This window comes from Hibiscus syriacus, unplaced genomic scaffold (genome assembly GCF_006381635.1).
Source record: "Hibiscus syriacus cultivar Baekdansim isolate YM2019G1 unplaced genomic scaffold, ASM638163v2 tig00003041_pilon, whole genome shotgun sequence".
NCBI classification, from domain to species: Eukaryota; Viridiplantae; Streptophyta; class Magnoliopsida; order Malvales; family Malvaceae; genus Hibiscus; species Hibiscus syriacus.
The window spans coordinates 8455224-8471608 of NW_024061960.1; the positions used below are offsets into that span (position 1 = coordinate 8455224).

Here is a 16385-nt window from a genome sequence, read left to right on the forward strand (position 1 = left end):
TTACAGACGCAATTATCATTAAATTCACTACAATTCCACAGTTCACATAGTCCGTTTCATGACTTGCATTCGTTTCACTTAACTACGTGTGTATAATCTTAAAAATTAATATTATTTTTATAGATATTAGATATATTCAATCCCATTTATACTCAATTTATTTTTTGTTAATTACATTTAAAAAATTTAATATTTGTAATACAAATAAACACTTATACATGTTTTTTTGTGGGTAGACTCAAAAGCTTGTTGGTACCCTTTTCTTTTTAAGATCATGAACATGAAAATCATAAAATCATTTTCATAGAACAGTAAATACTTTTTCTTCTCTTGTTCCAGTTTCGTTAGAGAAAGAATCCAGTAAACCCATTCCCCTAAAACACTTGCTCTGTTTAGAAGCCGAGCGGGCTTCTCTTGTACGCCTAAATGAACCTAATCTAATGACATTGTTCAAATTTATTTATTTTTAGTTTGTTTTATAAAAATATGAACTTTTTAACCTTCGATTGTTAGAAAGATGTTTAGTTTGAAAATTAATACCTAATGAGTGGTTTGTCTTGAAAACGTGGAGTTCTGTCAATTACGTTCCACAGACTGTAAGCAGAGAACCAGTGGATGTATTATTTTTTAGGTGATTTTGACTTAGTTGACCTATTAATTAGGTTGCAAATGTATTACGATAGACATAAATGTGATTAGTTTATTAAAATAATAATTTTTATAAATTTATATGATAATTATTTTTTAAACCCTTTCGGGACCCAACAAATATAAGCATTTATGTTGATTGATTAGTAGAAATATAAGGTTAACTGAAGAATGAAATCCCAAGGTGCATAAGGTTATTTTAATTGTTATATCTTTTTTGTATGCTTGATGGAGAAAATGCTGAGTGGATGTTCATTCTTGAAGTATTGAATAGCATGTGATATTTTTGTGTGTACTAAATCCTATATACTTATGATTTTAATTTTAAGTTAGTAATTTGAAATGATTTTATGGACTAATGTTGTATTTGCTATTTTGATGAGAACTTTTCTTATATTTAGATTTGGTATTGATTCTTTTATATAGTTTATTTTTATCATCGTTTCATGTTAAAAAATCAATAATTTATTAACTTTAACTGATATAAAAATTTTATATGCAATAGTAAATTCAATCTGAAGCTCGAGCTTGAATTAAACAAGCTTAATTGAGCTTAAGTTTGTGCTTGGGTACTAGAATAGGTAAACAAGCTTATAGAGCTCAAGCTTGAGCTTAAAAATGATGCCCAATCGAGAGCTCATGCTGAGTATCAAACACCAAGTCCTGAATCAAGCTCGAGCTTGTCACTTTTCGGGCTTGGCTTGATTACACCAGCATTCCTTTTGGCTTGTCCTTTCACCAAAAATATCAATTTGATTAGCTTTAAATTCCTCATTTTTTCTATGGATTTACAGAAATGGTGGGACTTTCTGTTGGAGAAAAACATTTCATACAAGGTGGAATTTCCCAAGACCTTCGTTTAGATTGTAGAAAAAGGTTAACCTACCGACCCATATATGTTGAAACTGGAATTATTCCACAGGTCTGGAACCTTCTCACAGTTTTCAACACCGACAACAATATACCTGTTTACCTTTCTTTTTTAATTTGAATTTTCATTGAAAGGTATTGTGACAGGCACATGGTTCCGCAAGAGTTAGGCTTGGTGCAACTGATGTTATTGCTAGTGTCAAGGTATTACTTCATTATATGCCAAAATTTATTGTTTTTTGTTTTCTTCTCGTCTTAGATATAAGGTAATATGATTTTACTATTGTACACTTTCGCAGGCTGAACTTGGAAAACCAAATGCATTGCAACCTGACAAAGGAAAGATTGCTATATTTGTTGATTGTAGTCCAACTGCAGCACCAATGTTCGAGGTGGTTTTTGCTTTACCAGTGAAATCTTTTCTTTCTTTTTGTTGATTGAATTGGTTGAGTTCACATGAATATTTTTGTTCTTCATTTGATTTCCTTGTTAATATTTTTTGTAAAGAATAATAAAAAAGAATTTCCTTGTTAATGTTGATGAAGGTAATATTACGATATTGCAATTTTGTTTACATGATCTTTATGAAGAGTTTGTAAATGGCTAGTTGCCATCCCTTTGTAGTGGTTGCATGTTTAATGCTATTATCTCTTCTTGCTTAAAAGAAAAAGGGTATCTGTAATGTGGAAGGACTACCGCTGTCCTAGTCTTTATGTTCTTCCTTTTGCATTTTTATACATTCTACCATGTAAGATGAGTTAGAAATGTTTGTCCATCTTTAATCCTCTTTTATGTTATTCATAATTCATTAGTCACTTTTTTTTATGCGTTAAAATTCTTGTATTTCATTTTTCACAGGGTAGAGGGGGTGAGGAATTGTCAACAGAGCTCTCAGTTGCTCTGGAACGGTGCATCTTGGGTGGTAAAAGTGGAGCAGGTAGACATTCTTACAAATGACTATTCTCTGCACTACGTTGTTATTTTATATTTTGTCACTTTTCTTTAGTTTGAGTATGTAATTATCTTAATCCATATATTCCAGGAGCTGGAATTGATCCTACATCTCTGGTAGTTGTGGAAGGAAAAGTGTGTTGGGATCTCTATGTTGATGGTCTTGTTATTAGTTCAGATGGGAATTTGCTAGATGCCCTTGCTGCTGCCATTAAGGTAATGCCTATTCGGAATTATATTTTTCTCTCTTGATTTGGTTTTGACTCGGGTTTAAATTTCAAATTAATGGCAAGTATTGAAAAGCAATTTTCAATGTTATAATTACACGGAATGAGTTCTGAATCATTCATGCTCGAATCTGTCTTCTCTAGTTTCGTCAAATACCGTGAAAATTTGCCTGACTTTTATTTCAACATTTTGATTACCTGTATCCTATCTGGCATGCTGAGTTGTCCATTTTTGCATCAATTGACAGTTTCATGTAAATTTCCATGAGCAGTGTTCTCAAATAGCTTTTGTCCCAAAATTAAACAAAGTTCTTTTCTGTCTGTCACATTTTGTATTTCACCTTTGTAAAATGACTTTTCGTTAGTTTACTTTGATGCATATGGTGATTGTGCTGGTTTTCAAACTAGAAAAAAGTTAACCACTTGAATTTGGTTTTTGGAAAGGCTGCTTTAAGCAATACTGGCATCCCGAAGGTCGATGTTGCAGCCGAGATGACAGGTGATGAACAACCCGAAGTCAACATTAGTGATGAAGAGTTCCTACAGTTTGACACATCCGGAATTCCCGTCATAGTTACACTAACAAAGGTAAAGCAGTTTGTCAGCCGGTATCATTTTTGTCAATTGTCTAAAAGTTTTCCTGTCTGATCTTAATTTTCCTTGCATTCCACTTTTTGATTAGGTGGGGAAGCAATATATTGTTGATGCTACATCAGAAGAGGAATCACAAATGACCTCAGCTGTCTCAGTTTCTGTTAACAGGAAAGGGCATGTTTGTGGGCTTACGAAACGGGGCGGTGCGGGCCTAGATCTGAGTATCATTCTTGACATGATATCTGTAGCAAAACATGTTAAGTGAGCACAGCTAATAAACAAATTGGATTCTGAGATTGCTGCTGCTGAGGCTAGCGAAGAGGAATGATGACTTTGTTATCAAAACCTTTGTTATGAATGAAAATATGGGCAAGACTTTTTTCCTTTGTAAATGGGGAGATGTATACTTTTGAAATCTGTTGTGTAATATTACTAATCATGCAAGGGTACAAAACACACATCAAGTAAATTAAAATTACTAATTAACGAGTTTAATTCTATTTGCGGTTGAGATTCTGGCAACAATGAACAATTTGGACAATCTAGACACATCCTATATTTAAAAAACTTCTCCCATGATCGTTTTTCACGTGTATAGTTTACGTGCCAATTCTCTTACACTGCATGCATCATGCACGTACAAAAGTATAATCCTTAGATAATATATTTTTAGAAGAAAATATATTTTATAGTGTTAGATTCTAAATCCTACATGGATGTAAAACATCAAAATGTGGACTTATTAGAAATTAGAAGTGGTGATAAGTGGTATTAAATTATTGTATTTCTGGATTAACAACTTACGAGCAAGCCAGGTTAATGATTCTTAATTATATTTTCTTCTTCTTCTTCAAGTTTTACTTCATTTATATGTTATATTATTTATTTTTATAATATTGAATGCTTTAAGTACATGATCTGCCATTGTAAAGTCTTTGATGCACTATAAATTGTCATGTTTCTTTGAATTTTAGATGGCTATAAAGAGTTGACTTCCCCACAAATTCAAGTTATCACGTAATTAAGTTATTGGTTTGTTTTGTTCTCCTTAATTTTCGAATTTTAAGACGTTCATTAGTTGAGGGGATACCACTTAATTTAGATTTTTAATTAGCTTGAATGGATATTCAGCTTCCCACTAAACTGGGGCTTAATTAGCATTGGACACCTATAATACATCTTTTTAGCGAACTATAATATAATAATTAATTATTAATTGATTTAATAAAATAAAACGTTGAATCTCTTAAATAATCTTTACTGTTTGAATACTTAATACAAGATGAAGCTTATTATTTGCAATTGAGCATTGGCTCCACTAATTTGAAAGCGATGATCGCGATGATGCAACATGCAACCTGCAATCACGGTTTGCCATGTACTTATCACACCATCAGCAGCAGAAGCAATTTTCCTGCTTTAATTTATAATTTCCTTCCTTCCACTAATAATATATAGTAAACAATGAACATGTGAAATTAATTCCTGATTTTGTCATATTATGCTCCGTGCCCAACTTTTATCTCTTAGTTTAATATTGCTCTCACTGTTGTTTCAACTTTTCAAATTGTGAAACCACCAATAGACTCGGAGATAAAAGAAAATATTAATTTTTTAAAAGTTTTGAGTTGCAAAACGCATGTGGATTGTCAATAAATTAAAAAAAATTAAATAAATACTATCTTATAATCATCTTACACGATTAAGAAAAACTTCACAAATGGGATATTTTGATTTTCCCAGTTTCTAGAACATAGTTTATTCAAGTATTCCATGAAATTTCCTAGTGCCTTCCAACACCTGCCAATCCTCCACCAGTAGCTTCAATTCTTCACCTTCCCCCTTTCAAGTTTTCACTTTGGTTGGGATTTTTTGTCTCATATCGGTTAGATAGTCAATCAAACTCTAACAATTAATATTACGTGTCTAAAGTATATGTAATTTATTTATTTTAAAATAAATCACTAATTTTATTCAAATAAAAAATATCCTAAATTACAATAAAGATTTATAATCATAATCGTAAATTAAGCACGTAATTAGAACAATTTCTTATAATCATTGAAACAAAACTAACAACTTAAGATCACATAAGGACCATACAAAAAAAAGATTAAAATCTAACTAAGAAAACTCGAACAAAGATAGATATAAACATATTTGATTGCATCGGAAAACGAATCACAAAAAGGGATCAAACTACTGAAAGTCCACCGACAAACCACAAATCAGACTCGAGCGACGTAAAAAGCTATCCACATACGCATAACGGGTATTCAAATCCAATCCGATGGTCCAAAACAGAGAAGATCAACAATATAACAAATAAGCGTCATCTTGATCCGTCGTGACGATGTCTAATCAACCATTAGAAAAAGATAAGTGAAAACAACGATCAAATAACAAAAAAACGTGCTAAAAGGCAGAAGAAAACGTGTTATAAAAGCAAATAAAAACGTGTCATACAGACATACTTATTGAAAATAAAAAATAAGATAAAATAAAAGGATAATAAAAAATACCGACGATCGATAACTAACATTAAAATTGGTGCTGCCACTGATCAACAAAGACAATATAAAAAGTGATGAACAACTTACAAACAAGAGAAAACTAGGAGAAAAAACTTTTTGATAACAAATACCTATATTTAATTAATTTAATTACAAGATTATATCTCTTATACATTTTTAAAGGGTTTTGTACTAATTAAAGGGAAGGACTCATAGGCACTATGACGGGATCAAAACGTAGCTGCGGATTATTTAGCTGGGTGGAGCCGTGGTAAACCAGTTGGAATTGTTGCGATGGTGGAACCGCCAGAGGAGCTGCGAGTTATTTTGCAGAAAGACATTGAGTCTAGTTAGTGTTTTTTTATTCCTGTATTAGCAAAAAAATAAATAAAAATAGGAGTCATACAAAAGCGACATCGGAAGAGCCTCGTTAAAAAAACTTCCCTAAACTTAAGTGTAGAAAAAAGAGTACACCTTACCGACATCTAACATTCATCAGGTCAATCAACATCTAACATTCTATTAAAGATATTGAAAACATCTCGAATGATTCAAACTATTAAAGATTATATCTCTTATACATTCTATTATGTCTGGTTTTAGTCCTAAGATTATATCTCTCATGCATTTAGTAGGATTGAATCTATATTTTAAGATATGTACCTAAATGCTTGCTTTCCAGATGTATGGTTCCTTCGTTCGTATGTATATGACATTTCGTTGATTGTCAAATATTTATGTTGGATGGACTATAGTTAAAGAATGATTGATTTTTCATTTGTTTACTTTGGATATTCATCAGATTTTCCCCCTCTATGTTTGGTGCTTGGGGACGTCGGAGTGCTTTGTCTTTGTATGTCGTTGCCTCCTCACTGTTATATATTATTTATGATAATCATAAATATATTTATCCAACATGTACACGACAAGACGTTATTGATATTGCTTTATTTTATTAATGAATATATCATATTCCTACTTTAAAAAAAATTATTGAATTTCAATTATCTTATGAGCAACACTTGTAAAGCTTTTTTCAAAAAAATCTATACAAAGTGAGGTTATATGTTTGAATCAAATATTGAATTGAGTGGTGGAAACACATTGGAATAATGATAATAAAAATAATAATTATTTGTAGCTCAAGTCGTCTTAAACCAACTTATATATTACTTTGTATTTTGTTTACTCAAGTTTCGGGTTAGTCAATGTTGGCATTCTTTGTGGGTTCCTTTAAGAATTTTAAAAAAAATGCTTCTGGAGTTGTCCAGAAGAGAAAGATAGATTAGATTGGAGGAGTGGGCCAGCTCTTGATCCCCAATCAAAGCAGAGAAGGGATAAAATGAATTGAAACAAGCTGAAATCAATCAATCAACCAACCCACCACCCACTTTGCCACCATTTTTCCTTCGCAATGCCCTCTGTTTATTCCACATGTTAGCATCCTCAAAATTCTTCATCTTATTTAAAAAAAGAAAAACATAGATATGATATGAATAAACATACACATTTTGTATGTAGTTATTTACTAAATAAAATTATTAATAAAACTTAAATCGTGATGTTTATTGATGAATAATTAACAAATAAAATTACGATAAATTATATACCATCGTGTGTGTATATATATATATAATACGAATCAACGAAAGCAAGCGTAGTTGAAATTTTTTTCCTAAAGTGAAAAAAAAGTAATTTGAACAGGATTTGGGCAGCATGAGAGAGATCTATTGGTGGACTTAGTTCCACCAACGAGAGAAGAAGCTGTCGAGACATTTTTTAAAAACAATACAATCTAGTACAGTTTCTAAAACTGTCCCTAAATCTAACAAAAGTGGGTCCAAAACAATAACAACTGTCCAACACAAATGCATTTTTTATGTTAGTAAAATAGGTTGATGAGTTGAATCACCTGAAAACATATTCTTTATTGGTATAAAATATAGGGCTTGTCTGCTATAAGAAGATATGCCCAGATCTCATCTATGACCCCTTAGTTTATATGATTATACCATTGCCCACTTCTTTATATTCCTTTGTTTAGCAACTACTCTCTTATTATAATCTATTCCCATTCTCTATAACTTGGTCACTTTTAACATATTTTCCCCTCCCTTATTTTTTTATTTATCTTTTAAAACATAAATATAAAAAAAAATTAGAATGGGTTTAATATATTATAGTTTATGTATTATTTTTAAATTTAATTCCTATACTTTAATTTTATGATATTAAGTTTTTATATTATTTTTATTTAAAATTTTAATTTCTTTTTATTTTTTGATGTTAATTATTGGTATAATAATTATTAAAATAAAATAATATTTTAACGAAAGAATAAAAAATTTAAAATAAAAATAGTATAAATATTTAATATAACAAAATTAGAATAGACAAACTTGTTATATCTCCATAAATGATTTTCGGAGGTTGTCAATTCTTCGTCAATCGAAACTTTTGGATAGACCATTTTACTTGTCGAAGCCTCCAATAAATCCATATCCTTTGGGCACAAGAGTAACATAGCCTCCGAGCCAATTACAATACGTAAACAAGACAAGACTCTAACAGACTCATGTGATCTACAATAATAAAATTCAATACATGATAATCACATCCAATTTAATTTTGAGAAAATAACCTCAGTGACCAAAAATGCCTTATAATATACGATTTTAACCAACTTTTTCCGGATTTGCCAAAATGACCAACAAAATCGCAATGCGATCGCTAATTCGCAACGCGATCTCCATTATCGCAAATTCGCGTTGCATTTCGCGGTGCGATAGTTGGAAATCGCGTTGCGATGGTCTACAGTGTCGTTGCGATTTTCCCAATTCGCAATGCGAATAAGTAAATCGCAACGCGAATTGGAAAAATCGCAATGCGATACTGACTATCGCAATGCGATACTGACTATCGCAATGCGATACTTACTATCGCAATGCGATAATACAAAATCGCAACGAGATACTGACTTTCGCAACGCGATTTACATAGCGCCATTCGTATTAACGCGTATTTTTTTTTTCAAATTCCAAACACGAATTTTTTCTTAATAAATCGGAAACTGAACCGTCCACAGTAATCGCAACTCATAACCTCAAACCCAAAATCACAACACTCAGTCCCATCTCCATCTCTCACTCTCTACGGCGAAATATGTCCCCATCGCCGGCGAAATCCCTCACAACCATTCACAGTCAAAAATCCCTCACAATCATTCAGAAATGGAAAATCAACCTCCGAGGGTTAGTTTTTTTATTTTTATTTTAAAATTTTTGCATTATTTTAGGTTTTTCATATTGAGATTGATGATAAGTTTACTGGTAATTTCAATAATAGATTAACCATTTCACTTAGATTTCTTATTAAATTCATTCGATTGCTGCCAATACTGCTAAACTGTTTAGTCTGTGAAGTTAGTATTTGTCTTTGTTTTGTCTTTTGGTTGAAATAATGCAGAAGAAGAATAGTTTCGAGAATGAAAATCGCAACGCGGAAATAACTATCGCAACGTGAAATAAAAAACGCAACGCGAAACCAAAATCGCATTGCGATTTTCATTTCGCGTTGCGATTCTCTCGTTGCGATAGTCATTTCGCGTTGCGATTCTCATTATCTCGTTGCGATTTTCATTTCAACCAAAAGACAAAACAGTGTTGCAAATTTTAGTTTCAAGAATAAACTACTATTTATGTTTATTGTTTTTGGTATATCTTGACAGTGTAGTTTTTGGTATATCTAACTTGGTATGTTTATTGTTTTTGTAGAAATTTTTTTCGGCTTCATTGACATTAAGGAATAAAGTTAGCCTAGCCACTACAATTGCTTCGAAGCTTTCACCTGCACAAAGAAAATTGTTTGAGGAAACCTGCTTCGGGCCATGGCTGAGAGTACAGCATCCGAGTGGAGATGCTAATTTGACCCATTTGTGGCTTCAGACCATGACTAGAGATCTACCCGACAGTATACAACGTGGTGAGGAAGAGATATGGTTTCATTTTCCACCGGCGTATACTTGTTTTGGGCGGAAGGAGTTCTGCTTAATCACTGGTCTACGATTTGGACACGATGATGTAGGCCGGTATACTCGTCATATCACCCGCCCATCATGGTTATCCAGGGTTTTTCCTGATGAGTCAATAGAGAAGCCGAACTTACACGTCGACGACATGAAGAAATTATTTAATAAGAAAGATGGTTTTACTCGGATGAATGACGTCGATGTTGTCCGAGTATGCCTTCTACTACTTTTGTATGCCGGCTTTTTAGGCAGAGAGGCCAGACAACCTATTCCTCAGGAGCTAATATTATTGGTAGATGGCCTAAATGCATGGAATCTGTTTCTGTGGGGTTCGTATATATGGAAAGCTACCTGGACTAAGTTGTCGTCTGCCTTTGATGACCGCAAAAGTTTGCGGGGCGATGGGTCGAAATACACTTTGTCAGGCTTTGTTTGGGCCTTTAAGGTAAGAATTTCTATATAATGTTTTCAAAATTATAATTAATTATTTAACAATTACTAATGTTTGTTATTATATTGTTTGTAGATTTGGATATTCGAGGCCTTTCTCGCCATGAAGACATATGCAATAAAAACTTCAAATGATATTCCCAGGGCTATTTCCTGGAAGAGGAAACGTCTGTTGGATTGGGAAGACTTAATACCATATGCGACAATAAATAATGTAAGTTAACACAAATACTATCATATATAAACAAGTTATTAATAGTAGACGTTTAACTTTGTTTGAGTTTTTATATTTTTAGGAGGCCAACATTCCATTAATGAGACTGACACCCACGGAGGCTGAGCTTGCCACTGATTGGTGGCAAGCTAGTCAGCGTTTTCTTGATGGCACGAATGATGAGCAGCCTCCACTTCCTCCACTTCGAGAGCCATCACCTCACCCAGAGCCATCACCTGATCGACCCGACTATACACCTCTACAACGAGAGCCATCACCTATCCAGTCACATCATCGAGCCTCTTCTCCACCATCACCTCATGATAGGCGACCGGCAAAGATGCCACGACTTCTATCTCCCTGTTCTCCACCTCCACGGGATGAGTCAAGGGAGTTACGTGATGAGGTCAATGCCTTGCGTGAGGAGATCGGTACTCTACGCGATAACGATGGTGCATGGCGTGTGGAGGTCAATGCCTTGCGTGAGGAGATCGGTACTCTACGCGATAACGATGGTGCATGGCGTGTGGAGGTGTCTACTTTACGTGGTGAGGTTGCCGCTCTAAGTGAGATGGTAGTATCGTTGCAGAATGAGGTTCATACTCTACGCAACGAGGTAAGTTTAAGATTTTCCATATTTAACTTGATGATAAATTTACTCGTAATTTCACTTAAATTAACCATTTCACTTAGATTGCTTAGTAAATTTATTCGGTTGCTGCCAATTCTGCTAAACTGTGTATTCTTTAACACTGTGAAGTTAGTATTTGTCTTTGTTTTGTCTTTTGGTTGAAGTTTTGAAATATATTTGTCTTTGTTTTCACTGTTTAAATATCATGTCCGTTTATTTACTGATATTTGTATTTAATTATTTAGCGGACCGATAAGGTGGATGCTTTACGTCGGGTTTTTCTTGCACGACAGAGTTCACGCATCAGACGGCGTGCACGTGCTATTAAGTCTCCGTATACCCCAATAGTGCGAAGACACCGCAAGAAGAAGCCCGACTCGCCTGTCATCCCTCAAGAGTCCACTCCTATCATTGAAGATGCCCCTATCATTCCTCGAGAGTCCCCTCCCAACGTTCAAGAGGCCACTGTCATCGTTGAAGAGGTCCCTCCCACCATTCAAGAGCCCGATTCACATGGCGTCATATGTAAGATTCTTGAGAAACCCTCTGACTTGCCGAACATGATGGATTCAAGTTGGCTCTCGTATGAGTTACCGGCCAGTACCATACCGGTATCTGAAGAGGAGAGGAAACAACTACCGGACACAATTCTGGATAACACCCTTTGGGCTAAGACCGCAGTTGATTTTTATCTACATGAGCGAAGCCAGGGGTGTTTCACTGACATATGCAAGCTCAATGATGATATCTATTTGTTGCTTGATCGGTCTTGGTGGGGCGTATTATTAGGGGTCGAAGACAATGGCTATTTCGATGGAGGGGTAAGTCTTATATTTTTCTTATATTTTAATTTGATTATTTTTTTGTAAATTTATGTAAGTTACTAATATATGTCTTTTTTTGTAAAACAGCATATCGATGTGTGGGTGTCACGTCTTCTAATAATTAGGAAACTTAAGGAAAATAAAAGAAATACACGATATACAATTATGCCGACGTCTTTTAACGCCGTTCACTTGAAGAATCAACGAGATGAATCATTTGCGTTGGGCAATGGACAAGCTAAACTTTATCCTGCATGGTGGGAGGTCGATAAGGTTAGTGTTTATTTTAGATTGAGTTTAAAGGTATTCATAAATAAGTGCGCAAATGAATGAATTATTACTTATGATTGCATGTGTTTATCCCTGTTTTGGAACGTAACCATTGGCTTCTCGTCGAGCTTCAGATCCCATCCCTTAAGGCAATAGTATATGACAGCATGATAAATTACATATCATTGGCTGATTTAAGAGATATTATTAAGGGATGGAGCTCTTATTTGGCTAAATTCTTGGATGCGATAAATTATTGGACTCGTTCTGGAAACAAGAAGCCAAAGAAGCTCAATATTACAGTTAGCAGAGACGAGACCGCACCACAACAAACGAAAGGACCCAGAGGGGATTGTGGTCCTCTCGTATGCTTGGCGTTGGACCGTTTGATCACAGGAAGTATAAAGTATCTACCTCCCACCGATATAGATAGAGCTGCAGTAGGCTTGTGGTTTCGACATTATATGGCTAGATCGATATATACGAGACGCTGCCTACCTGCATCCGCGTTATAAAAATATCCATAAACAATTGGTATGTTTATAGGCTTGTGGTTTGAAAATGTTTGGTTAAGTACCTAGAATTCAATAATTTGCTGTTTGTAGGTTTTAGATGTGTAGAAAGTGTTGTTTGAGCAAATGTTTGGTTTATGCAGGTTAATCTCAGAAGTGAGCTGCGTGAAAATGATGTATGGCTGCAAAAGTTGATTCAATAGTAGAAGTGTTATTTTCTCTAATAATTATTGCTTATTTTTTGATTGTTTAATTGATTTGTAAAAGGTGATTTGTAAAAGTTGATTTGTTTAATTGATGTTAACATAATTCTTATTTGTGCTTGTTTAATTGATTGAAATGTAATGGTTGATTTTGTTGATTTCAATCTGCATTATGTTGAAGGCAAAAAGTACTATCGCAATGCGAAATGAAAATCGCAACGCGAAATGAAAATCGCAACGAGAGAAACGCAACGCGAAATTAAATTCGCGTTGCGTTTTTCATTTCGCATTGCGATTCCCTCGTTGCGATTTTCATTTCGCATTGCGATTCTATCGTTGCGATTTTCATTTCGCATTGCGATAGTAATTTCCGCGTTGCGATAGACATTAAGATGATTGCCTATTAAGTGATAACAACTGAACAGATCATAGCAATTTTCAAACTCAAGTTACTAATACATGCCTAACTGAAAATGTTAAAAGTTCACACATAAAATCTACATAATACAACGTTTGCATTTAAAAATCACCTAAGTTAACAGTCCCAAAAGGTGAAGCCAGTTGTGATTGGGATTTTAAAGATGATTACGATTTTGATTGCCTTTTTCTTGACACCATATGAGCTTTGGATTTTGATGATGATCCATATTTTGGTAGAGGAAAAGATGATTGTGATGGCACTGGTGATCCACATGTCAACCTTGTATGACCACTTTCCTTGCACCGACTACATGTCGATCTCTTCTTCTCTTCACCCTTAGACGGTATACGATCGTGACTTTTTGGTCGGCCAGGTAGCCTTCTGTCCATGGCTGGTGGCAAAACTGTTTGTAAGTCATCTGGTATGTCCCACTCAGAAGGATGTGAAATAGGGTAGATAATCTCGGCATAAGTCTGTCGATATACTTCTGTAGTGTAGCAATCCATAGCGTATGTGCTTGAATCATCTTGGTTTAGATGAAGAGCAACTTTTATAACATGGCCACACGGATAACCAGATGTTTGCCATTTCATACAACTACACGTCCTTGCATTTAGATCGACAAGCCCATTTAAGTTATTATCCAGTACTTCAAACAAAGTGTTTGAACATGGTTCAACTCTCCATGACGTTGACTTCACAACACGTTTCGTTATCTTTTTTTCAGTCCATGGTGTAACACGATGTTCCAATGTTCCTGTAAATTTAAATAAATAATACTTAGTAAAATATATGATAAGTTACGAATTCAAAGAAATAATACCTGCATGGTTTCTTTTCTTGTAGTACCACTGTTGAATAGAGGCTCGAAAAAACTCCATTAACATAGTAATGGGTAATTTTCGGGAATGACGACTTAGAGCGTTAATTGATTCTGCACTATTAGACGTAATGAAACCATATCTTGCTCCAAGTTGATGTACTCTTGACCATCTTTCAAACCCGACATCTTCTAGTGTTTGTGCACACTGAGGCAAAACACGTCTTAAACAGTTTATATGCTTATTGAAATCCACTTCCCGATAAGCCTTTACAGCCTTCCAGTATGTCCATTTGTGCTTTTTTATACCAGCAGACCTTGATTTTAGATTTCTATACAAATGAACACCACAAAGTCCATGAAAAGCATCTGGGAAACACCTTCTAACAGCGTTGTCAATTGAGTTTGCCCTATCGGATATAATTGTCAGATTGCTAATAGGACCTATGCAATCCCTAAGATGCCCCATAAACCATGTCCATGAATCAGAGGTTTCAGATTTGCCAACCCCGTAAGCTATTGGCAATATCCCATTGTTAGCATCCATGGCTACTGCTAATAAGTTTACTCCAAGGTATCGACCTTTCAAATGTGCTCCGTCAACTATAATAACTAGGCGCATGCAAGTAATAAACGAACGAATCTACAAAATAATATACACAAGAAATATAATCATTTAAATGTGAAATGCATGTAACTAACAGAAATGAGTCAACAGAATTATATTGATTTACTAACCACAGCACCAATGGCGATAAACAGCAACACAAAGCGTCCATCTCTATCTGTTTTGATATGAGTTACCGACACAGGATTTTTCAGCTTTAAATTATGACAATAAGCCGGCAGTTGGGCAAACGATGCTTCTGGCGACCCCCTCAACAATTCCAAGGCATAACATTTGGCTCTCCAAGCTTGAGAATATGATATACTAATCTTGAACCGAGCATTCATGTCAGTCATAATTTCATGTCCCCGATATACCATGTCATTCAAAAACATTAACTCAGCCAGAAAACCACCCAACACCTTTTTGTTTGCCTGTCTATGGTGAGGAAAAACTTGGGTTCTTGAACATGTATGTTTATCAATAAAAGTCCTAACTTGAAACATTGCGCAATCTTTTATCCTCTTTGCAATCATACGCCACGTACAGTTTTTGTCAATCGTACACCTTGTTTCGAAACGATCTTTGCTTGATTTGTTAACTTTTAGTTGATAGCCATCTTCCACACATTTCGTATACAAAGCTATCTTCAAGTCTTCCTTTGTATCAAAACAATCATCTTTCTTGATACGAATAACTTTTGTGTAACAATCAACTGCTTTCTTTGCCAACTCTTCTTCCGGTAGCTGAAGTAATTCTGGCATATTCCAGTTATACTCCCGTGGCATTTTCTTTTCTTCGGGGACTTTTTCTTCTTCTTTTTCTTCTTCAAGATTATATGAATTACAGAATGGATGTTCAACATGTTCATTCATAGTCGTAACTTCCTCCTAATTATCATCAACAACATCTTCCTCGGCAACGGGTGTTTCATCATCAAAATTCGGGTATTGACTAATATCAAAATCATTACACGCAGGGTCTGTTTCTTCTTCTGAAACATCATCAAAATTCGTGTATTGACCAATATCAAAGTCCGGGTATTGACCAAGATCAAATTTCGAATACTGACTAGTACTCACAATTTTTTCTCTTGCCTCATCATCGTTTAATTGGTCAATACGAAAACCGGAATTTGGTGCTGAAAGTTGATTTGGATTTGGATTAGAGAAAGGCTGTGGGTTTTGAGACCCACTTAGTTGATTACTACCCACTACTGACCCAACAATACTACTTCTAGGTTCAACAACATACAATGTAACATCATCACTTGAAACATTAATGTAAGCAATGAATCGTTCAACATCTTCATTGTCGGTTAACAAATAAACTTTACCATTTCTCTGATAAGATAGCCTAAATCCACTTAGGGGCTCTAAATTCAATTTCTTTAAAACACGTAACATTAGGGTTTCATAAGTTAACTTCTTTAATGACAGTTTTAGTTGAAGATTCATGGGTAAAGGCATATATTGTAAAACACCATGAACATTCTCCCATGACCCTCCAAAACACAAATCTATCCAAACATGATCAACATTAGATGATTTCATGGTTGTAACTAAACAAACGAGATGCGAAACTAAGACCTGTTGCCGGATGG

General features: G+C 34.5%; 1 protein-coding gene across 1 annotated transcript; it reads left to right on the plus strand.

Moving 5' to 3' along the window:
- The first annotated feature begins 322 nt into the window (after positions 1-322).
- LOC120171561 (exosome complex component RRP42-like) lies at positions 323-3555 on the plus strand. The gene is made up of 8 exons (XM_039179243.1): positions 323-426; positions 1441-1570; positions 1666-1722; positions 1818-1910; positions 2377-2455; positions 2561-2685; positions 3141-3284; positions 3379-3555. The coding sequence occupies exons 2-8, from the start codon at positions 1445-1447 to the stop codon at positions 3553-3555; spliced, it is 801 nt and encodes a 266-aa protein (XP_039035174.1). The 5' UTR covers positions 323-426; positions 1441-1444.
- Positions 3556-16385: the final 12830 nt, after the last annotated feature.

Excerpts from the sequence above, each read along its gene's own strand:
- LOC120171561 (XM_039179243.1), top strand. The coding sequence starts at position 1,445 with ATGGTGGGACTTTCTGTTGGAGAAAAACATTTCATACAAGGTGGAATT. Across the intron at positions 1,911-2,376 it reads CTGCAGCACCAATGTTCGAG|GGTAGAGGGGGTGAGGAATT; the intron begins GTGGTTTTTGCT and ends CATTTTTCACAG. Across the intron at positions 3,285-3,378 it reads TCATAGTTACACTAACAAAG|GTGGGGAAGCAATATATTGT; the intron begins GTAAAGCAGTTT and ends CTTTTTGATTAG.